Raw genomic sequence first — 26,004 nt, 5'->3', positions numbered from 1 at the left:
TGAGAAAAACACACACACTTATTTAAGTTATGTCCACAAGAACAAAATTTGCGCATAGGTAATTCCACTAACTATTCGGTGTGTTTGTGTCGTATTTATACAGTAAAAAGATGCACTCGATTAAAATCCATTGATTCGCTTCAAAGTTTCCTTTTGTTTTCATGTCTTTATTCTTAAACTATTTGTTAGTATGAAATATTTGATGTGTTCATTAATTATTGTGTATATTTTGTTTTTGTTTTGGAGAAGACGTTACTAAGTTGTAAAACTTGTGTCTGATCCTTTTGTCATTTTGAACAATAAAATATGTTTAAACTAGAGCCTTTGCTCACATTGAGCAGTAAGCTATAAAGAGCCCAAAAAAAGACTAGTGTATAATCACTAAAATAGGAAAATCATTGGTTTAAACTATATAGAAATTTGTAAGGGTTCCGTTGAACCCAGTGTCTCTCCCACTTTTACTGTTAGTCGCAGGCTCAACAAAAATGAGGATAAAATTAATAAAAATGTTCCTCTAGATACTATCTTTTGATTGTAAGTAGCTTCTGTCCAAGTTTGATACAAATCTAGTATAGTTTATTAATATCTAATAAATGTTTTTAAAACTTTAGCTGCAGACTGTATGTAATGTTAACTGGATGAAAAACGAAGTCCATTTTTAAGTAAAATGTAGAAAAACAGGAACGAAATTTTTTGTGAAATTTTCATCTAGGTACTAGCTTTTGATCATAAACAAGCTTCTGTCCAAATTTGTTACAAATCCAGGCCAGTTTGAGAAAGTTTTTAAAAAATTTAAAACTTTAACCAGAGTGAATATTTGTGGAGGGCACCAACAACGACGGACTGTAGGTTGCTATGTCTCGCTTTTTCGGCAAAAGTTTAAGGCTCGACAAAAAATGAGAAATGAGCAACATTTATGAACCACATCAACTAATGACAACCACTGATATGTGTTGTGTATGATGGTGTCGGTTTGAATAAAACTTGTTTATACGACATTGAGAGAGGTTTGCATCCTCATCCTTTTGTCTCTAATGGGAAGTAGTCTAATGGGCAATCATACTGCATCTTTTTATGGTATTCATTTCTGGTTCACCTTTCTTTGAGCGCAAAAGTGGTAGAAAAATTATTCTCCCACCTTGAACAATTTGTATTATGGCAATACAATTTACTAATCTGTAGATACTCTTGATCAAAAGTGATTTTCAAAATTCATTCAAGGCTGCTTGGTGGTAAGAATTGCTCATTGCTCCTACTTGTATAAAACTGTTTAAATTAAATTTATCCTGTCAAATAATAAACTTGTGTTGAAGGTCTTACTTTGACCTATAATGGTTTACTTTTACAAATTGTGACTAGGATGGAGATTTGTTTCATTGGCACTCTTACCACATCTTTTTAAATCTAGTGGAGTATTGGTAGCATATAAAAGTCTTTACTCTTCCATTGAGATATCTGGCAAAATGAAAGACGACCCACTATTGCACATTTTATTGTATAAATATTTTACATGTCATTTCCATCATAGACGGTTTTAACATTGTTCAATTGTACATCACATGCAATAACTTGTCTCATCACAGGAAGACGGGAGAATAATACACACGATTTTATAATGAAAAACTTCCCTGATACATGCTCAATGGTTCAATGTTTAAAAGATTGACAACTTTCTTTAAGTATAGATATAGACAACTGAAAAAAGCAGCTGTATGAATACTTGTCTTACAATAAGTTATAGTTCTTAAAAAAAATCTTTTTTCCATGTTACACAAGTTACTGTAGAACTTTACAATGTTAAGGAGCTCTTTTTTTTTAAGAATTTAACTTCAGTTGAAAAGTGAAACATGGTCTCAACTTAACATTAGTAAAACTTGTTTTAATACATTACATCACATCGTATATACTTTAAATTATCTTCAAAATTTTATTTTGATGTCATTATCGTGTTGGTTTTTTTTCTGGAAATTTTTTCAAATTACTAAACTACAGTCATGGGCACTGCTGTTTTGATGTCATGTGACCTTTTTTTTGTTTAACTGCTCTCTTATTATAGTGTGTCTCTCTCTCATTTATTCATACAACAAAGTAAACATTTTTATTGCTATTTTGTGCATTTTTCCTTTGATCTTTTTTTGTGATAATTTTTCATATCTTGCTACTCGCTTCAGATGGAAAATTATCACTAGAACCTAACTTCTTAATAGGTAAAATAGCGATAAACAGATTATCATTGGTCATCTCAACTCACTTGCCTTTCTCGCTTTCGTCGTTCCTGCTCAAGCGAGAAAATCAATCTCGTTGAGATGATCACAATAATCTACAATTACCATTCTTAAATCATTTATCATTATCGCTGTTTTGAGATTTTTTCTTTGATCATTTTTTCATATCATGCTCCTTGCTTGACATAGAAATTTATCACTTAAAAACAAAGGGCACAAATGCTGTTATCAATGTACACATCAACAACACCATAGCCTAAATAGTTAAATATATTATCCATGGTCTTTCAAACTAGACTACCACATCTCAGCTCAAAGTTGTCACCTTTCAATGAGATTGTAGACTGTAGTTGAAAAACAATCGATAATCTATCCTTATGCTGACTATCAGATAATCTATAATTATTCAGACAATTAGTAGCATTTAGAAAGATGTCTTCATTATAAAATCCTGTGTATTTCTCAAATAACCATTGTTATCATTAAAAATTTGTATAAATAAACAAGAATTAAAATTTTCTAACTTCAAAATCATAAAAAAAGAGAAATAAAAATTATTAGAAAGAAGTAAATGGTTATCCCTAAAAAAACTTGTCCAATTAAGGTCAAAAGAAAAATTGTGACTGCAACAAAACTGGCCATTCAATTCAATGTTACTGAAACTTTTATTTTGGTGTCTCAACTGGATCAAATTTGCAAATTTTGGAGCATACTTTTATCAAAGAAAAAAAAATGTAACATACTATAAATGCCTGATACAGAGTTCAATAGGAATAAGGTACAAAAGGTTTCTTTAATATGGCCTTGAAAGAAAACTTTATAAATAAATCAAAGAAAAACAGAGTTGATTTTAGCCTCATTGATTGCCAATGTTAAAATTTTCATTAAGCATGAATTTTTTGAATTTTTTTTGTCTGTGAATTTCTTAGCGTAGGAAAACAAAATGGTCCACATATCCAGAATGCCAAGATAACAAAACAATTTTTCAAAATAAAATAAATAAATAAAGTAATGTTGTAACCTTATCACCTTAAACATTCTCAGTTCTTTAGAAAGGTGAAAGGTTATGACCTTGACATGATTACAAAAAATAAATTACAAAAAATGCCCTTGTTTTACTGTGGAGACAACTTTGCATGATTATGAAAGTAGAAAATTCATATTCAAAATATTTCTTTTCATTTTTAGGTCAAGATTATTAATCTATGACACATTTTTTACTAATATAGATTCTGTACAAATTAAAATGTCATTTGACAGAACAAAAATAGTCAATAATAGTTTAAAATATTCAACAATCTTATAAGTTAGGAATGGAGTCAAAATAAGTTAAGCAGGAACTCCATTTCTTTAGCATGTGCTGCCTTGTTCAAACATCAACAAGTAACAAAAACATGTAGTCTGTAGTCATAGCAACAAATTGTCATAGTAACAATGTGTCTATATCACAAGAAAGCACTTTCCATATCTTAATTCACAATGTACAATCACTGTCATTGCACACAATGTCTATTTCATTATGTCTACAAGAATAATTCACATTTTGATTATTCAAATTTTCCTTTAGATGGAATGAACACATACTAACAATAATTTCTTTCTCCTTTTGTTTTGGTTTGGAAAACTTTTTTTTAAATAATCAAGACAATCCACAAAATACATATAAAATGTATGAACATAACATTATTCAATACTGACAAGAATAAAAAAATCCCAGTCAGTTTCAAGGAAATTGATTTTCACAGAAAACACTGGTTTAAATATGTGTAAGTTGTTCTGGTATTGAGATCTATATTCCGTAACAATAAGATCTTAATATATTCCTACGTAAAGGCATTACTCTGCGATTCACTAGCTGTCAGTAAGTCACTGAATGCTCGCTCAAAGTTTTGTTTTAATTCAGCGTATGTCACTACTAGAACACTATTTTCGTCACGTGAAACAAGGCAGATCTTTTCTGGTGTACCACCATCCAACTGAAAAAATATATTTATTAAAATATCATTTAAACACACAACAAAAACATACTTTCCAATATCAGAAGTCTGATAATATTTTGTTTGTCATGAATGTACTATTTGCTTTATGCTTTTCCAAACAAAATTTATATATCCTTCATTTTTCTCAAGCTCAAGTATTGCTTAAATGAACTCGCACAGATTAAAAATGCTAATTTAAGTTTGATAACCATAATACAAAAAAAATCATTAAGTCAAAATTACAGATATATAGATTCAATACATATCACAACAAGCTTATCATGACCAAAATATCCTTCAACTATAAGCAGTCAGATTACATTTGTTATGTCCCATATTTGTTTTCTTCAAGAATACACTACATACCATTTCAAACAAACTATACCTTGAGAATTATAACAGAGAAATATGATTTAGTCAAAACAAATTATACCTTGAGAATCATAACAGAGAAATATGATTTAGTCAAAACAAATTATACCTTGAGAATTATAACAGAGAAATATGATTTAGTCAAAAAAATTATACCTTGAGAATCATAACAGAGAAATATGATTTAGTCAAAACAAACTATACCTTGAGAATTATAACAGAGAAATGTGATTTAGTCAAAACAAACTATACCTTGAGAATTATAACAGAGACATATGATTTAGTCAAAACAAACTATACCTTGAGAATCATAACAGAGACATATGATTTAGTCAAAACAAACTATACCTTGAGAATTATAACAGAGAAATATGATTTAGTCAAACAAACTATACCTTGAGAATCATAACAGAGAAATATGATTTAGTCAAAACAAACTATACCTTGAGAATTATAACAGAGAAATATGATTTAGTCAAAACAAACTATATCTTGAGAATTATAACAGAGAAATATGATTTAGTCAAAACAAACTATACCTTGAGAATAATAACAGAGAAATATGATTTAGTCAAAACAAACTATACCTTGAGAATCATAACAGAGAAATATGATTTAGTCAAAACAAACTATACCTTGAGAATTATAACTTAGTCAAAACAAACTATACCTTGAGAATCATAACAGAGAAATATGATTTAGTCAAAACAAACTATACCATGAGAATTATAACAGAGAAATATGATTTAGTCAAAACAAACTATACCTTGAGAATCATAACAGAGACATATGATTTAGTCAAAACAAACTATACCTTGAGAATTATAACAGAGAAATATGATTTAGTCAAACAAACTATACCTTGAGAATCATAACAGAGACATATGATTTAGTCAAAACAAACTATACCTTGAGAATTATAACAGAGAAATATGATTTAGTCAAACAAACTATACCTTGAGAATTATAACAGAGACATATGATTTAGTCAAAATCACTGAATAAGACAAATCTGCAATCTAATATAACTAACTATTGAAATTTGCAAGACTTTTTTTAACAAGGAAAGATTTTCATATTTTATTTAAAATGCTTTGTATGTGATGATTTTATTTATAAAGATATAATGTGCTAGATTTCTTGGTTGATATATTGATTTTAATGTTGTTGCAATGTTGGGAGAAAATGTACTTGTAGATTATCATTCTTTTCACTTTGAGCAAAGCTGATTCCAATCTTTTTATATTTTTTACCTTGTTTAGAGACTGAAGGATATGTGCCATGTCAATCCAAGGAGCACCGTTAGCATCATGCTGGTGAAACAAAAAGTCACGATATAGTTTCAACATGTATCGGTCACCTGTTTCTGACCACTGAGGATCCATCTGAAACCTGAAACAGTTAACGTTTATTTAATTAAGTCACAATTGCTACAAGTGTATTATACAACAAAACAAACAACTTTTTACTAAATTAACACATTCTATCATAGTCTTCATCTGTTTCACTTATTTTCTAGTGAATATGCATGTTATATCTGCTACTGGACATTATGTAGATATCATTTAAACAATCTTTACCCTTTCAAAGAAGTATGCATCTTCAATGTAGAAAAATATTTTAAAACAATTTTTATGAACTTGTGTGTATTTAAACTTACTCTTTCCTCTCGTTGATTGTACCCAGTTTACATAACAACCGGAATAATCTGCCATTTTCTACAGACTACAAAAGAAAAAAAAATTACTGTCTAAAATAATTGGTAACTCTACATCATTAGGATAATATATGTATTCTGCTTACACATGTAAAATATTTTGCTAAATTATCATTTTTTTCTTCTCATTTGTTCAGAAATAAATGAAATAAATCTTGCTACACGATATTTTTTAATATTGGAACAGATGAGCTCCCAAGTGTTTAAAGTCATATGAAACCTCAAATTAAAAAAAAAATATGCATATGTTTTTTAAAACTAAATGGATAGTTTTCATTGTACAACTAATGTACATATACTTTTTTCTGAGGAAAATTCTTTAATTTGTCCACATTTAGAAGAAGTTTACTTATTGTTAATTGCTTGCTGCCAGGAAGCAATTCACCGACATATTTTCCGTATGCATAGTGACCTAAGCGTGACCCTCCTCGTAAAAATCCGGTGATAGCAATACGCATGAATCTATCATTTATTATAAACAATTACCTGATTGTATATGTTAAACACGTGCTAAATGCCCATGCTTTTTGTTGATTATTTACTATAAGGTGACAATCGGTAAACTTCGGCTTCAAAACACGGCATTTAATGAGTAGCCATATTTGTTAAATCATAACAGACAGATAGAAAAAAAATTGACGATTATATGATATATTTGCGTAAAAAATGATAAAATCGTGCACAGAGGACTAAGTTTATGATATATACATGCATTGGCAGGGGTGTGGAAATATTTGTTGTTAGCACTTGTCCCTGGGCAAGTAAAACTAAAAATTTTACTTGTCCGGAAAAAAATATACTTGACCTGATGATCCCAATAAATATTGAAGTATTTCTTGTAAGCATGGTTAGATAATATATGATTCTTACTTAGCACTGTTGTGCATCACAAACAAATGAAATCCATTTGTTTAAATATGTGTAAAAAATTAAGAAAGTAGGAAATGGGTGAACACCAATGGGACAGAAACCTAACAGCAAACCAACCAATGAAATGACATGTAAAGGACAATTTTGCAGCAGTTTTTGAATAAAAATTGTAGCCAGTAGGTACATACTAAATTTGAGGACAGTTATTGAAGAAATGTAAACTAAATAATAGATAAACTATTGATTTTGTGGTGTTTCTCTCAACTGACACACTAGTTCTTTTCTTGATTATTTATTATTGTCTTGATGGACTTTAAAGCGTCCCTTCTATTCACCACTTTGACAACAAATAATGTTGACCTTACATCTATTAATAAGACAAAAACTTAATTCATTTTCCGAATTTCCATAGATAGCCAGGGGCAATCTGATATCCACGATCTCTGAAATTCTCGCTTCTGTTTTTTTTTTTAAATACTCGGTGTCCTCCATTTGCATTTAAGTTTTCAACACGACTCATGACTCTTTTTGTCTTGCCTGCCCAACTTTTTATTTAGTATTTATCAATCTGAATCTCGATAATAAATCTAAAGAAATGACACTTCCAAACTAGAGGCTCTCAAGAGCCTGTATCGCTCACCTGATTCTACTTGGGTTTTTGAAATCATATAAAAAAATATAAAATTTGGCTAAAAGTGACAACACAACCTCATTTATAAGGAAAGGAACATGTTTAATTTCATTCAAAAGTCCCCCACTGGCGGCCATCTTGGATGACGGATCGGCTACAAAGTAACAACACTTGGTCAGCACCCCATAAGGAACATTCATGCTATGTTTGGTTTTATTCCATTCAGTGGTTCTCTAAAAGAAGTCATTTGTATGCATTTCCCATAGGGTCCTATGTTAAACTAAGTCCCCGGCTGGTGGCCATCTTGGATGATGGATCAGCAACAAAGTAACAACACTTGGTCAGCACCTCATAAGGAACATTCATGCCATGTTTGGTTTCATTCCATTCAGTGGTTCTCTAAAAGAAGTCATTTGTATGCATTTCCCATAGGGTCCTATGTTAAACTAAGTCCCCCGCTGACGGCCATCTTGGATGATGGATCGGCTACAAAGTAACAACACTTGGTCAGCACCCCATAAGGAACATTCATGCTATGTTTGGTTTTATTCCATTCAGTGGTTCTCTAAAATAAGTCATTTGTATGCATTTCCCATAGGGTCCTATGTTAAACTAAGTCCCCTGCTGGGGGCCATCTTTGATGATGGATCGGCTACAAAGTAACAACACTTGGTCAGCACCACATAAGGAACATTCATGCCATGTTTGGTTTCATTCCATTCAGTGGTTCACTAGAAGAAGTCATTTGTATGCATTTCCCATAGGGTCCTATGTTAAACTAAGTCCCCCGCTGGCGGCCATCTTGGATGATGGATCGGCTACAAAGTAACAACACTTGGTCAGCACCCCATAAGGATAATTCATGCTATGTTTGGTTTTATTCCATTCAGTGGTTCTCTAAAAGAAGTCATTTGTATGCATTTCCCATAGGGTCCTATGTTAAACTAAGTCCCCGGCTGGCGGCCATCTTGGATGATGGATCAGCAACAAAGTAACAACACTTGGTCAGCACCTCATAAGGAACATTCATGCCATGTTTGGTTTCATTCCATTCAGTGGTTCTCTAAAAGAAGTCATTTGTATGCATTTCCCATAGCGTCCTATGTTAAACTAAATCCCCCGCTGGCGGCCATCTTGGATGATGGATCGGCTACAAAGTAACAACACTTGGTCAGCACCTCATAAGGAACATTCATGCCATGTTTGGTTGCATTCCATTCAGTGGTTCTCTAGAAGAAGTTCAAAATGTAAATTGTTAACGACGACGACGACGGACGACGGACGCCAAGTGGTGAGAAAAGCTCACTTGGCCCTTCGGGCCAGGTGAGCTAAAAAGCCAATGCAATGTTACGCGACTCGGGTTCGCATACTTATTTTTATTTATTTTGGTAATCGATCTATTTCCGGTATCAAGTAATAGTGGTCCTATAATATTTATCGTCATGAACATTGATGTTTTTACTTGCTGAACACCGGTTTCTTTTACATAAATTAAACATCTTTATACGTTTTGAAATTAATTTTATGTTTTTGTTGGATTTGAACTTTGTCTTGTATATTTTTTTACTTGTCCACGGACAACCAAGACAAAAATAATCACGTGTCCGGTTGTTCAAATGTACGAGTCGGGCGAGTCGGGCATAGCATTTCCACACCCCTGATTGGTTCAAGAATTGGATGAACATTATTTTTTACCAATCACTCGTTTCTAATGACTTTAATATTGGAACGGATGGGCTCCCAAGTGTTTAATACTGAAACAGATGAGCTCCCAAGTGTTTAATACTGGAACAGATGAGCTCCAAAGTGTTTAATACTGGAACAGATGAGCCCAAAGTGTTTAATATTGGAACAGACAAGCCCCCAAGTGTTTAATATTGGAACAGACAAGTCCCCAAGTGTTTAATATTGAAACATAGGAAGACATTTTTAATCAATATTTACTTTAGATAACTCGGTATCCATCACATCACTTCTAAGCTGAGCTGCGTCTAATTGTGTATAAAATCTGGCACCAATCATTGGCATAATATCGTTAATACTTCGTGGTCGGTTAGAATTGGTTAACAGATACCTACAAATGAAACACAGATTGAGTCATACTGACATTTACTCATTTAACTCTGTGTTGTACATCAATCTAATGTTTAATGCTAATGCTTCTGTGCATGTTTCAAAACGTCAGAGTAAAATGATTTTTTCAGTAACCAAAAAATTTTACAAAGCGAAACAAAAATTCCATTAAAAATTATAATATTGAATATAGTTATTATGGTCTTGAGGTTGTTCTTCCATCACATAAAATTTATCTGTAACTCCTATTATACTTGTCTTCAGAATACAATTCAATTTTCACAAGATTCTTAAAATTTAATGAAACAGTTATTAAAAAAAATTCAAAAAATTAATTGAATAATCTGCAGAAAAATGCAAATTATTCCAATATATGAAAGTTTGATGCAATAAGAAATAAGTTTATTAACAGAATTTCCACAAACATTGTGTACTGCCATTATATATATATATATATATATCATAACAAAATAAATTGAAAATTAAACCGACACGAAGAAATTTTTGAGATCTGCTGAGTAATTGCGTGCTACAAGTTCCATGGAAGATGTAAAGTTGTCCCGCTGTATGGCCATGATACTGTTACATCCTAAAGCCAACACAACCTTTCCAAGGAACACCAAATCTTCTTGCTGAAAATAAACAATATACAATACATCAGTTAGTGTCCAATAAATATATTTGAACTTTTTCTTAAAACTAATTTATTCTACTGTTGAACTAAATACTGTGAATTCATTTATTTTCTCTGGTACCAATTTTCGTGGATTGAGAAAACTTGAAAATTTGTGGTTTTGGAAAAAAATGTATACATTCCTTTGGAAAGTTTGTATTTCGTTAAACACTTAAATTTGAGGTTAACCTGTTCCAATGAAATCCACGAACATTGGTATCCAAGGAGTATTAATGAAACCACAGTAATTTTGGGAAATTTTATTTAAACAAATATGTCATAGATTAAATTTTTGGATCAGTTATTACATTTGCCCAGAGAACAATTAGTTTGCTTTTTATACCAATATTGGTGCTTTTTATAAACGATTCATACAGGGGATATTCTCAAACTGTATACACAATTTTCATATAAGTGAAAACAACACACTACATAATCAGGGTTTAAGCTAGGATTTTGAGGGTTTTAGTCACTTTTGTGCACCATTTAATTTAACCTATTTTTGTGTAACAGCAAGGGACCAAGGATGTATAGTACTTGCTTTATCTTTGACTTCAGTGTTTTCCATTCCTTTATCTTTGACTTCAGTGTTTGGCATTTAAGCCGGGTGTGCCGACCACCTTCTTTTGAAAGCCGACCACCTTTCGTTTTTAGGAGGTGGTCGGCTTTTTTTTCAAATTTCGGATTTTTTTCGGTTCCGTACCGTTAAAATTTGAATACTAATCGCGCCTCGCTGATTTGTTTTCATTGACAAAGATGGCGTCCAATCGTCAAATTTCAAAGTTTTCATTTATCAATCGGGGTACAAGAAAGGCAGATGACGATGGTGATAAAGAAAATACTAGACCAAATAAGTTAAATAAAATTGATAGTAATGTTGAAGTTGTGGAAATTGAACAAAAATCAACCAAACAACGGAAAAGACACGCAAGTGAAGACAAATATGAGCAAGACTTCAAATGGCTTATAGTCACAGAGGAAGGATACTACTGTTCTATGGGCCAAAAATACGGCACAAAAGCAAGAAACAGGACATAAAATTGTAAATGAAAGAAGAGAGAAAAGAGATAAATTGTTGAAAAAAATCAAATCAAAGAATATTTGACAATTAATATGACTACGTCTATTTATGTTTGTTCAACTCCATTAAATGTGAATATTATACTAATCTTTATTTTTGTGACCCCCACGTGCACCGACAGTAAATTAAAAAAAAAAAAACGGGTGGACATTTAAAAAAAAAACCACCCAGTTGCAAGTGATTTTTTTAAAACACCCACCTTCCCTTAGTGAAAAAAGGAAAACACTGGACTTTGTCATGTTATAAAGGACTAAGGGCTAGGCATGCTTGGCAGTTATTGTATGATTTGACTGTATTGGCCCTTATTATGAAAGATGCTGACATGGGATCCCGAATTTAATTCACAACTTCTCTTCAGCTTATTCCAGGGGACATTCCTGAGCAACAAAAGTTGGATTCCGTTTTTTTAAAACGAGGAATCACAGCAGAAATTAAACTTGCAACGATTATCTCACTGCATAATCATTATCCTTCATATAAAACATCTAAATCGATATTTAGATATTATTTCTACTCAGTTGGAACCAGGGCTTCCAAAACGGTCATATATTCCGGTCATTTGTATAATGTCCGGTAAAAGTCCGGCTGGGCAAAGCATGAAACGGTCATATACTTTTTATTTTTCAAGGCTTTTTCGGTCATTTTACATAATTCACGATCTTTTTGACCCAACCTTTTGCCTTTAACATCAACACGTTTCCGGTCATAAATGTGACATGATGATTAATTACTATCAAAACAACACCTACTTCAATACTTTCTAATTTTAATCAAGGCTAATTAGTAGTTGGACAGCTGAAATCTACCTGTTCAGGTGACAGGTGAACTATGGTCAGTACCGGACATCGTATAAATTGATCGGTTTAATCACAAATATTTTCTTACATTTCAGCAGTTTGTATCTAATTGATTTCGTTCTAAAGATTAAAATTATTAGAAATTAGTTTATCAAAATGATTTGATGAAAAAATTTAAGGTTTTAGATAAAAAAATCGTCAGAACTATGTCGTATGAACTAGAACACGTGTGCGCATGTGCACAGGTGGGAAATTTATAATAATGCATCCTACATTTCTTCAAAAATGCTAAAATTATCAATGATACCTGTATCTAACGTTCAATTCAAGTATTTTGTTGAAAAAATAACATGGAAAGAGCTTCTTCTCTCAGTCGTGCTTTGTAAAAATACACGGATTTTACGTATCCGTTTATGGTCCATGTTTTACCATTGTCAAGTCAACATCTGGTTGAAAACGAAAGTAGTTTGACAATGTCATTTTGCACAAATAAAAAGTCTATGGCAGATATGAGCACGCTGATGTGCACACTTTGAATGATGCACTGCCAATTTAATAGTAACATCCTAACATCAAATTCATATCAAAGTAAAGTTTAAAATCGTTTTTTTTTTTTAATGTAATGTCAATCATTGGAATGGCCATCTGATTACCATAATTGCCTTTTGTGACTTTAAGGGATTAAAATCGGGATCAGATATGAAATGTCCGGCTGGCTCAAATATTTTTTGGAAGCCCTGGTTGGAACTGTATAAAATCCTTTTTGGAACCATTATAATGACTGTAAGGAGGTTGTAAACAAATCAAAAATAGTCAATAGATCACGTTTACTACTTTCGGTTTTAAAATGAAATGAAAATTGGAAATGATAAGTGGATAATAAGTTCAATATGAGTCAGGATTCATCAGGCAATTATCATTTTTAGTTTGAAATTCTTTTAGTAAGAGATATATATATTTGTCCCTTTAGTTTAATTGATACTAAATGATTTCGTATTTTATGTTTTTGGTGTTTATAAATAGTCGTAGGAATACTTTCAGGCATGCATAGCACACAGTACAGGAAGCACCTGTTTGACTCGTGAAAATATTCTGAAAGTTTTGAATAAAGTTCTATATTTTTAATGGAAATTGTCAAAAGTTTTTGATGAAAATTTATATCAAATATGACGAAAATATGTTCGAATGACGAATCTACAACAAATGAACTTCAAATTGTGATCGTTTGAGAAATATTGAAATTCAAATGCGAACTATTTGGGGGGAAACAATTTTGATCAAATGACGAAACTATACTCCTGGGTTAGTAAATGCAGACTGACTGATTTTCCTCAGGGAAAATAATTATAATGGTCATTTATGAGGTTTATTAATAATTAACGGATTAGTGACCCATCGGATGGCGGTAAGCGGATTACTTGTAATCACAACTTGAAACATCTGTTCCAAATGTTAATTATCTGCAGGGGGTCATAAACTTGTCAAAAACATACAGACATATATTTTTACGCTTTCAAAATTTAAGTGACGAAATTGATTTGAAATACTTTCGTCAATGCGAAAAACCGTTTCATAAATTAAGAAACTGACGAGCGCTAGCAAAATCACTGCATGATTAGTATGTAAAAAGCCATAATATTGGTATCATGAACTAAGGAATCGTTTCCATGCTTAAAGTACTTCAATAAATTATTAGCAATAATAAAAATTTATGTAGTTTCAACAAATTTTCTGACCTGATAATGCTGCATCATTGCTAGTGGATTCCCCTGGTTATTGTCAAATGTCAACACATCCATGATGCCAACACAATTCAACCGTAACCGAGACTTGCTGTAGATAAGAATTTTGGTTGGATCCATAGTTCTACAGGCAAGGCCAGCAGCGTGTATGGCTCTAAGAGCAGAACTCAATTGTACAACATAGGCCCATATCAAACTTTCAGGCAATAGACCGGCATGCTGGCGGGGAGTGTTGTTGCCACCCCCACCACCTCCTCCTCCTATTAACAAAGTAAATACATAAAACAATTACAATCATATGGTGTACAGGTTAAAAAGTTCAGTCAGACATGTCCAACTTAAACTTTTATCAAAATGTATTTAAGATTTCCCTATATTGAATAATTTCAATTTCATCCTTTCCTTGTTACCATGGCAATATGTGAAATTATATGGTGATAGGTAGTTACCATGTGACCATGGCAGACAGTATTTATATTGATATAATGTAGTTTTTTGATTTGTAGTGGCAAGTTATGTGTAATGGCATGCCACAACATGATTTATCTAAGGCTATCATGGTTTATTATGTTAAATCCATTTAAATATAGCTTTTAAGCACTTTGTGTTGGTTAATTTTATTTGTTAAGTAGTGATTCAAGATTGCTGTTTATTAGTTCTTTTTTCTTTGTCCATGGTGTCATTTTTTCTTCAATAAAAAGTTTTTGTTTGAATCTTGGTATTTTCTACAATTTTTTTTTTTGCGTATTTATTCATGAGCAAATACGTTTTACAGTAAAAATAATACATAACTGACCTTTGCCATTTCCACTGGAGTTGTATGACCTTGAACTTCCATCCATATTAAATGACTGATTGTAACCATTAATAGATCCAGGATTATTAAAATGTCTACCCATCAAAGTCTCCGCACAGGCATGGAAATCATACACAAATACTATTGCTGTAATTTTAAAATTAAAATAACTAATTCATGATATTTCCTTCTTGTATTTAGTGTTGACCAATAGATCACAAAAATAAATAGAATGGTTTAAACAAATTGAGACATATATCAAATCAAGTTATGGTACATCATGTGAAAAATTCAATAAAGTTCCATAACTCTGGAAAAACAAACCAATGTTTTTTTCTTCAAGTCAAAAGCTTCTTTTTATCAATGCAAAAAACAGTGTGAAAATAAGAGAAAATCACTCAAGGCATAGAGACATTAAATTGCCTTTAATCTGACAGATAAAGTGCCGTTACTGTACAACAATAAAAACATTAATAAAATGTTGAGATGGAATACTCAATTATTTCAGATATAACAGTGATATTTAGCAATATGTGTCTACATTTGAATTCAAATCACAAAGCAATAGCTAGTAATACTTACAGTTATCACCAAATGCTTTAGTAGTAAAAACTTCTCTAAGCTGTACTATGTTAGGATGGTACATTTTCTTCCACATGTCTATTATCATCATACACTTAGTATTTGACAATCGAAAACCTGTCAAAAGATCAACAAAATTGCTGATTATCCCAATTATCATACGTTTTCTTTGGTCTCACTGTAAACCAACTCATTTCTGTGGTTGAATTAATTTTTGCATTTGTCCCTTTCGAAAAGATTTCTTGGAAATCTAATTTTGGTGATTTACTTACCTTGTTGATTTACTCCTTTTAATAGAAGAAGTTTGTTATTTTATAACCATTTGTTATCAGCTTATCTTTTTTTTTTTACTGCTAGCAGAATTAATTAGTTAGCAGTAATTGATTGGTTAAGATAATACTACAGTCCAAACAAGATTCTATTTGTTTGTGTCGTTACCTGCACTCAAAATATATTATTATTTTCAATTTAGCGGATATTTCAATTTCATCATTAAAATAAAATCGTGTATTTCATGAAAACAGTATTAGAGGTTGGCTTTGCATTTGAAAGGTTTATATCATATCACTGTTTATAATAGCTAACTATGATTATGACATAGATGTTATGGGGGCAAGCTTTATTGCTCATTGGTTTTTATATTGTATGACTGTTAATAAACCTTATAGCTTTTTCAAATTCTGCACAGCTCAATCTGAGAAACTCGATTTCATGCAACAATAATATATTCTATTATGACGTCAAAATTTTACAAAACATTTGTGATGTCCAGTAATGGCGGACAAATAACGATATGGTGAATTGTAACTTACCATGAATTCTACGTAGACAGTATGTGAGGCCATCTTTTGTATTGATAGCTTTATAACAAGTGGTGGGGTAACTAAATCTGTTTGATTTCTGCATTGAACTTGGTGGAGGGGGCTCCAATGGAAACAAATGATGATAATTATCTACTTCTGTTGGGATATCTGAAACACAATTGTTTATATTGAGTTATTGCATACAATATGTAAACAAGATAGTTTTGTACATGCACCTACATTTTAAATATTGTGGTTTAAATAAGTCTTTATCTTTCCAAGGTGTAAATATTGTTTTATCATTCATTTTGTGTAAAATAAAGAAATATTAATTGAGAATTGAGAAATATACATAATATATAAATAATTTATGATTTTGTCATGAAATATATATATGGATCATGATTTTTACCAAAATTTTATAGACGGATGTAGGGGATTGGAAATCCCAGCTCTGTATTTTATCAAGTTTCACAGTTTACATACAGTTATACAAACATTACATGACATTCGGACTTACCTGGGTTTTGTTGCAGATCTATTTGTGCCAATGTCATAGAATGCCTGTTTAGTATGTCCTAAAAAACAACAAACTACTATTGTAACTTTTAACTTTACAAAGGGTTGCATTAGAGAACATCGTCAATTTTTAATAATTTCTGTCACATCAATGTCCAATGGAAAAGTAACTGCTTTATTCTGACAATATTCTGAAAGGGATAAAATTATAAAAGTATGAATTAATAGCACTGTTATATGTTATGATCTGAAAAAATATTTAATGTAAATATTGTTCAATGAAGGGGACTTAATACTTACCATTTTAAGTTCATCACACATGAAGAATTGTGGCATGTTTTTCTTTACTGTCATGTGTGCCACATGTGGAGGTATACTTGGAAACATGGTAAAATTTGGTATGTGCTGCAAAAGATAATAGAAGTATGTATTTAGCGTCAAATTTCTATAAATACATACCAATTTAAATCCCTACAGGAATAGTATTCTATTTATACATATCTTCAGGATTTTTCATCATTTTTGCTTTTTAAGCATACATGTTTAATGTCTTTCATATCTAAAGATGTTGTTGCCACTTTCACCACTGAAATGCATACCATCCTTGACCTTTGTCTTATCTTACTTTTTTGTGTGTTCATTGGATATGGTCCCACACCAACACTTCCTACTGTGACTTTTTGATATTTTACAATAGAAAGAACCTGATATTTAAAATACATATATCACAAATATAAACATTCTCACAGCTACATAGACTTTATGCATTGATACTGCATAAACAGACACCAATCATTCAATAATTATATACAGTGAAATATTGGATGTATTGTAATAAGGCTATTCATAAAACAAGAGGCTCTCAAGAGCCTGAATCGCTCCCCTTAAATTTTTTGCTTAAATCTTCCATCAATGATTATTTTGGGTTTTCAATTTATATAAATGGTTCTTCGATTCTGTCATATCTTCTTCAAAAGCAAAAACAAGAGTGGACACACTGAAATGTCTCGTTTGTCTCGTGTTCATAATATAATTTATGATGAAAGTATAAACAAGAGTGCACACACTGAAATGTCTCGCCTTCTTTACTAATCATTGATATTATGTTGATAGTCCTAAGTATAAAGCTTTATTACAACTGTCACATAAACTTAACATTAACCAAGAAGCTAAACAAAGACCAATGAACCATGAAAATGAGGTCAAGGTCAGATGAACCATGCCAGGCAGACATGTACAGCTAACAAAGCTTCCATACAACAAATATAGTTGACCTATTACTTATTATAGTTTAAGAAAAATAGACCAAAACACAAAAACTTAACACTGTGCAATGAACCGTGCAATTGAGGTCATGGTCAAATAAATCTGCGGGACTGACATATAGATCATAATATATTTCCATACACCAAATATAGCTGACCTTTGGCATATAAAATTACATAAAAAGACCAAAACTTAAAAACTTAACTTTGACCACTGAACCATGAAAATGAGGTCAAGGTCAGATGACATCTGCCCGTTAGACATGTACACCTTACAATCATTCCATACAACAAATATAGTAGACCTATTGCATAAAGTATGAGAAAAACAGACCAAAACACAAAAACTTAACTATAACCACTGAACCATGAAAATGAGGTCAAGGTCAGATGACACCTGCCAGTTGGACATGTACACCTTCCAGTCCTTCCATACACCAAATATACTAGCCCTATTGCTTATAGTATCTGAGATATGGACTTGACCACCAAAACTTAACCTTGTTCACTGATCCATGAAATGAGGTCGAGGTCAAGTGAAAACTGTCTGACGGGCATGAGGACCTTGCAAGGTACGCACATACCAAATATAGTTATCCTATTACTTATAATAAGAGAGAATTCAACATTACAAAAATTCTGAACTTTTTTTTCAAGTGGTCACTGAACCATGAAAATGAGGTCAAGGACATTGGACATGTGACTGACGGAAACTTCGTAACATGAGGCATCTATATACAAAGTATGAAGCATCCAGGTCTTTCACCTTCTAAAATATAAACCTTTTAAGAAGTTAGCTAACGCGGCCGCCGTAGCCGCCGCCGGATCACTATCCCTATGTCGAGCTTTCTGCAACAAAAGTTGCAGGCTCGACAAAAACCATTGTATACCCCAAGCATTACATTATTGCTGTTTACAGTTTATCTACATCTATAATAATATTCAAGATAATAACCAAAAACAGCAAAATTTCCTTACAATTACCAATTCAGGGGTGGCAACCCAACAACAGGTTGTCCGATTCATCTGAAAATTTCAGGGCAGATAGATCTTGACCTGATAAACAATTTTACCTCTGTCAGATTTACTCTAAATGCTTTGGTTTTTGAGATAAAGCTAAAAACTGCATTTTACCCCATATGTTCTATTTTTAGCCATGGCGGCCATCTTGGTTGGTAAGCCGGGTCACCAGAAACAATTTTTAAACTAGTTACCCCAATGATGATTGTTGCCAAGTTTGGTTCAATTTGGCCCAGTAGTTTCAGAGGAGAAGATTTTTGTAAAAGATAACTAAGATTTATGGAAAATGGTTAAAAAATGACTATAAAGGGCCATAACTTCTAAAGGGGTCAACTGACCATTTCGGTCATGTTGACTTATTTGTAAATCTTACTTTGCTGAACATTTTAGCTGTAACAGTTTATCTCTATCTATAACAATATTCATGATAATAACCAAAAACAGCAAAATTTCCTTAAAATTACCAATTCAGGGGCAGCAACCTAACAACGGGTTGTCCGATTCATCTGAAAATTTCAGGGCAGATAGATCTTGACCTGATAAACAATTTTACCCCCATGTCAGATTTGCTCTAAATGCTTTGGTTTTTGAGTTATAAGCTAAAAACTGCATTTTACCCCTATGTTCTATTTTTAGCCATGGCGGCCATGTTTTTTGATGAAATGGGAATTAAAACACAAACTTTATTCTAGATACCCTAGGAATCAATCAGATGAAGTTTGGTTTGAATTGGTTCTGTAGTTTCAGAGGAGAAGATCTTTGAAATAGTTTACGACAGACGGACTACGACGACGACGGACGCCAAGTGATGGTTTTATACAAATAAAATATCTGTCCTACAACCATGACAACAGGTCGACAGCTTATTCAGTATTGCTGACATTGATCTTACCCAAATGTTTTAAAAAAAAATCTTTTTTTAATTTGTATTACTTACAATGCCCTCCCTTTGTACAGTATAATCTTCAGGATTGTAGAAATAGGTTGTTCCACCAACACTTTCCTGTTAAAAAAAGAAAAATTATATTCATTCAACTGATCCTGAATTACACTATCTTTATTGCATGCAGCAAGAGTAAGAATCAGGAAATGACCTGGAGATAAACAGAGGTTGAAATTAAAGTGACAACTGTTTAAATAGAATCCATGTGTGACAGAATATTTTATTCAGATTAGACAGGTCTTCTGTTTAAGTTTAAACATGTTTCAATTACTATTGAATAATATTTATGTGTAAACAATGTTCTCTTTAGAGAACTTTTTTTGTAGAGGACAGGTTCAATTTTAACAAGCTTGAATTCACTAATTATATTCAGTAACATTAGAAATTTTAGTGACGTTTTAACTATTGCGAAAATTGGCAGTGGGATCATGAGGATTACACAACTATAAAAACTAAATTTTGATAAAAAATATTCAATGCAACATTAACTGAAAGTGCAAAACTAAACAATTTTTTTTTACCATTGTTAAAAAATCGCAATAATAAGTGTATGAAAAATTTCTGAATGAAGTGTATACATTACCTGAATGGTGCTGGCTGGTTGGTTTTTCTTTGGTGTTCCTGGTTTAATGGGAGCTAATGGGGAACCAGTTCTTCTCATCATAAGAGGAGAGTTTGTTGGAGACAGATGAGGACTATTGTTAGGACTGGCTGTAGAATAAACAGCTCCTGAAAATATACAAACAATTTATCTTTGAAAAATCATATTAGTTTCAATCATGTTACAGAATAATCAAAGATTTTGGAAAGATGAAATTTGAAAATACTGAATACATAAAGCAGACTATTAAAGTTCTGCCATATCAACTTATACTTGGTGTGAGCCAAGGCTCTATGTTGTAGGCCTTATTTTGACCTGTAATCGTTAACTTTTTATACATCGCGACTTGGATGGAAAGTTGTCTAATTAGCACTCATACCAGATCTTCTTATTTATATTATTATTTTTTTAAATGAAAAAAAAAATATTTCAAAATAATTAGTAAGATCGTCCTGAACTTGTAATGAAGTACAATGATCATGAATTGCATTCCAAGAATCACTAAACAGTCTCTTTTAAGGTCAAAACAAACTTTTAAAATGTTTACCGGACATGCCCGATGGCATTAAATGAGCAGGTGGAGGTGTGTTGGACATCATAGGTCCTCCAACAGGCATTGGAATATCACCTCCAGGCACGGAATTTCCCATGTGACCATTATCCATCATATGAGGTCCAGCATTAGACATGGGTGGCATACCCACTGGTCCATTGTTGAACGATGAGAAATTAGGAGAACTAGCACTATGAGTTAATGTTGCAGACTTTGGTACAAATTCATCTGCACCTGGGTTTGACCCCTAAAATAGAAACAATTTCCTGTATCAATATTATGCATACAAATTTGTAACTCATATTTTAACATTTTTTTTCATAAATAAATAGTGACTGGAAATAATTTCACCGTTATTCAAGATTTATGTATTAATGATGTGACAGTATCAAGTTCAGCTTATTCAAAATTAGGATATCTATTAATGTCATGGCCATCTAACTTATGTGTTATTATTTATGATTATTATAAAACTGCTTGTTATAGAGAAGAAGAAATAGTTTATGTCTTTCTGAATGAATAAATGTAATGAAATGCATTTCTGAAATCTAAATTTAAATGTTTTTGTATTTACAAATTAGAAACCTAATCATTAAAAAAACTTATTTTGTTCATACTACTTTCCAATTAAAATCATTTGAGAACTTCCATTGTTAAAAACAAAAATATAGCATGCAGCATATATGAAATCTGCCATAAAATATACCTTTAAACCACTACCAGGAATTTGCAGATTGAGAGCTGCAAAATCATTTGTTAATCCCTGGTCTATTCTTGATCCTAGACCATCAAACTTTGGACTATCAATCCTAGATCCATAACCTTCACTATACATCTGACCAGGTAGTGGCCCATCCCTTAGATCTGGAGGAACATCCATTCTAGGCATGTCCATCCTTGGTCTCATTCCATGGCCAGGTGGACCAAAATTCCTAGGTCCTGGCCCTGGTGGACCAGGTGGCCCTGGCATTGGGCCTGGGCCCATCATATTTCTTTGTCCTCTTGCCATTCCTCTTTGCCGCTGAAAAATGGTTAAAAAAATAATTCAAAGGATTCAGCCAGACACCTAAACTGTGAAGTTCAAACATAGAGGTTGAAAAAAGTGTCTTTACAAGCAGGATTTTTGGAGATATGTCAATTCTTTCTACCAAAAAACAAAGCAGATGGAATCTTGTAAACAGAATTGAGAGAATATTTAGCCACTTTCCTATTTTGACCAGCCTCAACTTGCTGAAATGAAATTGTCAAGTGACATTACCCATAAGTTCATATTTCATGTAGTCATTTTGTGATGCTTAACATTCTAACATTAATATGAAACTGGTGTGTGAAAAATTAGATTCTCCCCAGGAGAAACAGACTTTCTAAGGATGTTAGAACAACTGTCTTTGTATAAGTAAAAGATAAAACAATACAATCATTACTCTGGCATTGTTTCAAAACCACATCAATATCCATGTGTACTAAAAACTTATCAATTATATATGAGTGTACTTTTTTAGTCTTTTTTCATTTTGGGCTAGTTAACAATATCCCATCAACTATCTATGAACATAAATTTCTGATGTTTATCGTGTTTTTTGCATTTGTAAACTTTAACTGACAAGCTTTTTTGTTGTCTTATTCATATAAAAGCCATATTTAACAGACACAATGTAACAAAATACCTACATTAAATGGCTGGAAGTCTGGGACAGGTGGTTCACTACTAAATGTAGCATTAAAATACTGATCTCCATTACTGCCCATTGAGTCTGGTAATGCTACAAAATAATCAAAGCATCATAGATTACTGATCAATGTAACTGTACAAGTGAAATAAATCTGGGGGCATTTTTATAAATATTTTGTTTTTAGTCTTCTTTTTTTTTTTAAACCCACATACCTCATCATGCTCATTAATCAGTCAACTTTCACACTACATTAACAGAATAATTTATGTAGTGTTTCAGTGTGTTGATCAAAATAAATAATAGGTACACTATTCAGGTTAAGATTTTGTGTATTCAGTTAGATGTGTTATATCCAGTATAATTATCAACTGTCATGACATATAAACTGGTCAATTAAAATTGCATTAGAATGGAGTTGATTTCAATTAATATTTACACCTTTGAGTTTAATTGTTTGTAAATCATGACACTTGAAAACCATACTGGCATGACTGGTATTGTATCAATACTCTTATTTGTCTAATGAAACAAAGGGAGTAAAATTATTTCAACATTGTTCAAAGAAGTGTGGGAATCCACCTACATCTACACAATACTTCTTAACTTCGATATGTTGAAGATTACAAGAAGGCACATACTAGAGAAACAATTTAAAAACTAAACATATTTAAAATAATTTCAAAAAAAACAAATCAACTCTGGTTATATTTTATTCAAATTTCAATGACTAACATAAGATATAAGATACAGATAAAACACTTTCATATATTCCTTCTCAACTGCTTGTACTTGATAAATCACTTTTTCATATCAAATGGCAATCTAATACATGTAATATAAATTCTGATTTACAAAGGAACTATATGCAATTGTATATATCTAAATTAAATAAGTTGTTTGCCAAACCTTTTCTAAATTGAAGGACAAATAACATATCATAAGTTGGCAGTTGATTATTAAAATGAGGTATAAAGTTTCTGCAAGTCATATAAACACATAATTTTTATCATATGTCTTCAACTTAGAATTCTGAACCAGATCTGAATTATCCCGATCATCACTCCAGCAAGGCTGAATCAATAAATTACATCTCCCTTTGACATTTTTTTCTCAAATAAATTTTCTATCTTAATACTTGTTATCCCAAACATTAGAGTCTTTATTTAGAATATTATGTTCTTATTTTTTTCATCACTGAAAAGGAATAGTCGCTTGGAAACATGAATGAGTTTTCCCATACTCCTTGTTATATCACATGTACCAAAAAAAATTCTGAACTCTTTACAATATGGCTGCAATAACCATGAAGTGGCCTATTTAATGACCATGCAAAAAGTTTAAATTTTCAACCAGCACAGAAAATGTCATACTTTAAAACATGGTAACTACAAATGTAGTACTGTATTATCATAAGGTAACAATAATGATTTGTGTCTATGCATAAAATAAAATGAAATAAACAAAGGCAGCTTTAGAACATTATTTGGACATTAAAATATAAAATTTTAAATCCAAGAAATTTTAACAGTAAATCTCGATTAATTGCGTATTCCTAACATGGTATGTTACTCTAGTTTATGAATAGTGTCAGGGATGCCTTAGATCGCACCTTGTTTGTCTTCTAAAGAACCGTTTATGAACTGTTTTTGAAACCCAACACCTGGTTTATGGTGGAGAAATTGACAGTCGTCGCCTAAATTACAAGTGCCTGTCTGCAAAAATAAGCGACAATGTGCATTTTTTTCTCCACTAGAAACTAGAGAAGATATCCCTTTTCCCAGATCTCATTTACTTATTTACGATTGATGCATTTTTACCGAGTTACATTAAATTATTTGGATGTCTTTTCCCTCATTTGAACAGGTTCTCGATTTTCTGACAATTTGTTGAGTACGCATGTGCATTTAATTGGGTCACATCTTTGTCTGAGTAATGTTTTTGTTGATTTGTCATCAAAACGCTTCATATTTCTTGATACAACTTGCCAATCGAGAAAAGGCTTCAGATCGGGATATTTATATAACAGTTATCTCTAACGTCCTCTAACAAAGAGGATTTTTTTTCTTTAAAAGTTCTGTATTTGGTATCTATGTAATACACTCAATTTACGGAAGCGCAATAAAGTACATAGTAAAAGTTAACTGAATAAAATTGGCAGGGAATTTTTTTTTCCACATTGTAATTTTGTTATTTTTAAATCTCGAAATTTTCAACTTAAAATTTTGTTATTTTTAAATCTCGAAATTTTCAACTTAATATTTTGACTTTCTTCAATCTTGAAATTTTGACTTCAAATTCAAAATTTTGACTTTTTATACTAGATTTTTTTACTTTTCTCAAAATTTCCTCTTTATATTTAAAAAAAAAATTCGACTGTTCATTTCCTTTCACTCTCACGCTAAATCTAGAAATTGGGAAATCGATCAATCGAGAATGCGAGAAATCGGGGAATCGATAAATCGATTAATCGGGAAATCGAGAAAGTGAGAAATCGGAAAAAAGGCGATATTCCAAGATTTAAGAAAGTCTAAATTTCGAGATTTGAAAAGTTTAAATTACGAATTAACGTAAAATTTTCCGACTTTGAGAAAAATCACTGCCAAGTTTTATTTTTTTTTCTGTGCCAGCTTTAGTAGAAATATCAACTTACGCTTGCATGCACCTCTTTTCTGTACGCTTTTGGTACTCGATATTTCACTGATGCAATACACATATATTTATATATTTAGAAAGATAAACGTCTGAACTTTAATTACACATCAATTTTTTGCTCATACAATATGTTTTTCACCTTTTTCGAAGCAACTGAATTTGGGTAAAATCCGATATATTTGCCGTCGCAAGAAAATCATTACGTTACGATAATCACATTGGCGACCTCCATTTAAATTAAAGATGGGTTCCAAAAACACCACCATATTCCAATAAGAGGAATGTGATATTATTGACAATTTTCGAGCAAAGCAGTGGCGGGTCCGTATACAATCTGTCGATAGATAAATTTTGAACAAGGTCATGTTTTTTTGTCTGGCTGTTTATGACGTTTTTACACTAAAACCATTGGATGTTGGATGTGAGCTGATTGATAA

At 31.8% G+C, this 26,004-nt stretch overlaps 1 protein-coding gene across 3 annotated transcripts; it reads right to left on the bottom strand.

Annotated features, from left to right (window-relative positions):
* Positions 1 to 1,476: 1,476 nt before the first annotated feature.
* Positions 1,477 to 24,845, bottom strand: LOC139485213 (PAN2-PAN3 deadenylation complex subunit pan3-like). 3 transcript variants are annotated; one of them, XM_071269492.1, is made up of 17 exons: positions 24,733 to 24,845; positions 22,914 to 23,005; positions 21,949 to 22,263; positions 21,237 to 21,489; positions 20,672 to 20,817; positions 20,083 to 20,148; positions 17,161 to 17,265; positions 16,862 to 16,919; positions 16,351 to 16,509; positions 15,539 to 15,655; positions 14,957 to 15,103; positions 14,155 to 14,420; positions 10,360 to 10,499; positions 9,739 to 9,868; positions 6,237 to 6,301; positions 5,830 to 5,968; positions 1,477 to 4,201 (listed from the first exon to the last, which is right to left on the bottom strand). In XM_071269492.1, exons 2-17 carry the CDS (start codon positions 22,989 to 22,991, stop codon positions 4,049 to 4,051), a joined length of 2,337 nt encoding a protein of 778 aa, XP_071125593.1. In that variant the 5' UTR covers positions 22,992 to 23,005; positions 24,733 to 24,845; the 3' UTR covers positions 1,477 to 4,048. The 3 variants fall into 3 exon arrangements, with proteins under 3 accessions (XP_071125593.1, XP_071125595.1, XP_071125594.1); XM_071269494.1 differs by having other exon boundaries at positions 14,155 to 14,417; XM_071269493.1 differs by having other exon boundaries at positions 24,741 to 24,845.
* Positions 24,846 to 26,004: the final 1,159 nt, after the last annotated feature.

This window comes from Mytilus edulis, chromosome 8, assembly GCF_963676685.1.
Source record: "Mytilus edulis chromosome 8, xbMytEdul2.2, whole genome shotgun sequence".
NCBI classification, from domain to species: domain Eukaryota; kingdom Metazoa; phylum Mollusca; class Bivalvia; order Mytilida; family Mytilidae; genus Mytilus; species Mytilus edulis.
The sequence above is the reverse complement of the archived record's forward strand: the minus strand, read 5'-3'. Positions and strand labels throughout refer to the sequence as shown.

What these genes read in the sequence shown, in the direction of transcription:
- LOC139485213 (XM_071269492.1), bottom strand. Translation starts at nt 22,991, where the DNA reads ATGGGCAGTAATGGAGATCAGTATTTTAATGCTACATTTAGTAGTGAA. An exon ending in AACCAGCCAGCACCATTCAG is followed by an intron (nt 20,149 to 20,671) that starts GTAATGTATACA and finishes TTTTTTTAACAG; the next exon opens with GAAAGTGTTGGTGGAACAAC. An exon ending in CAATGATGCAGCATTATCAG is followed by an intron (nt 10,500 to 14,154) that starts GTCAGAAAATTT and finishes GTTTATTTTCAG; the next exon opens with CAAGAAGATTTGGTGTTCCT.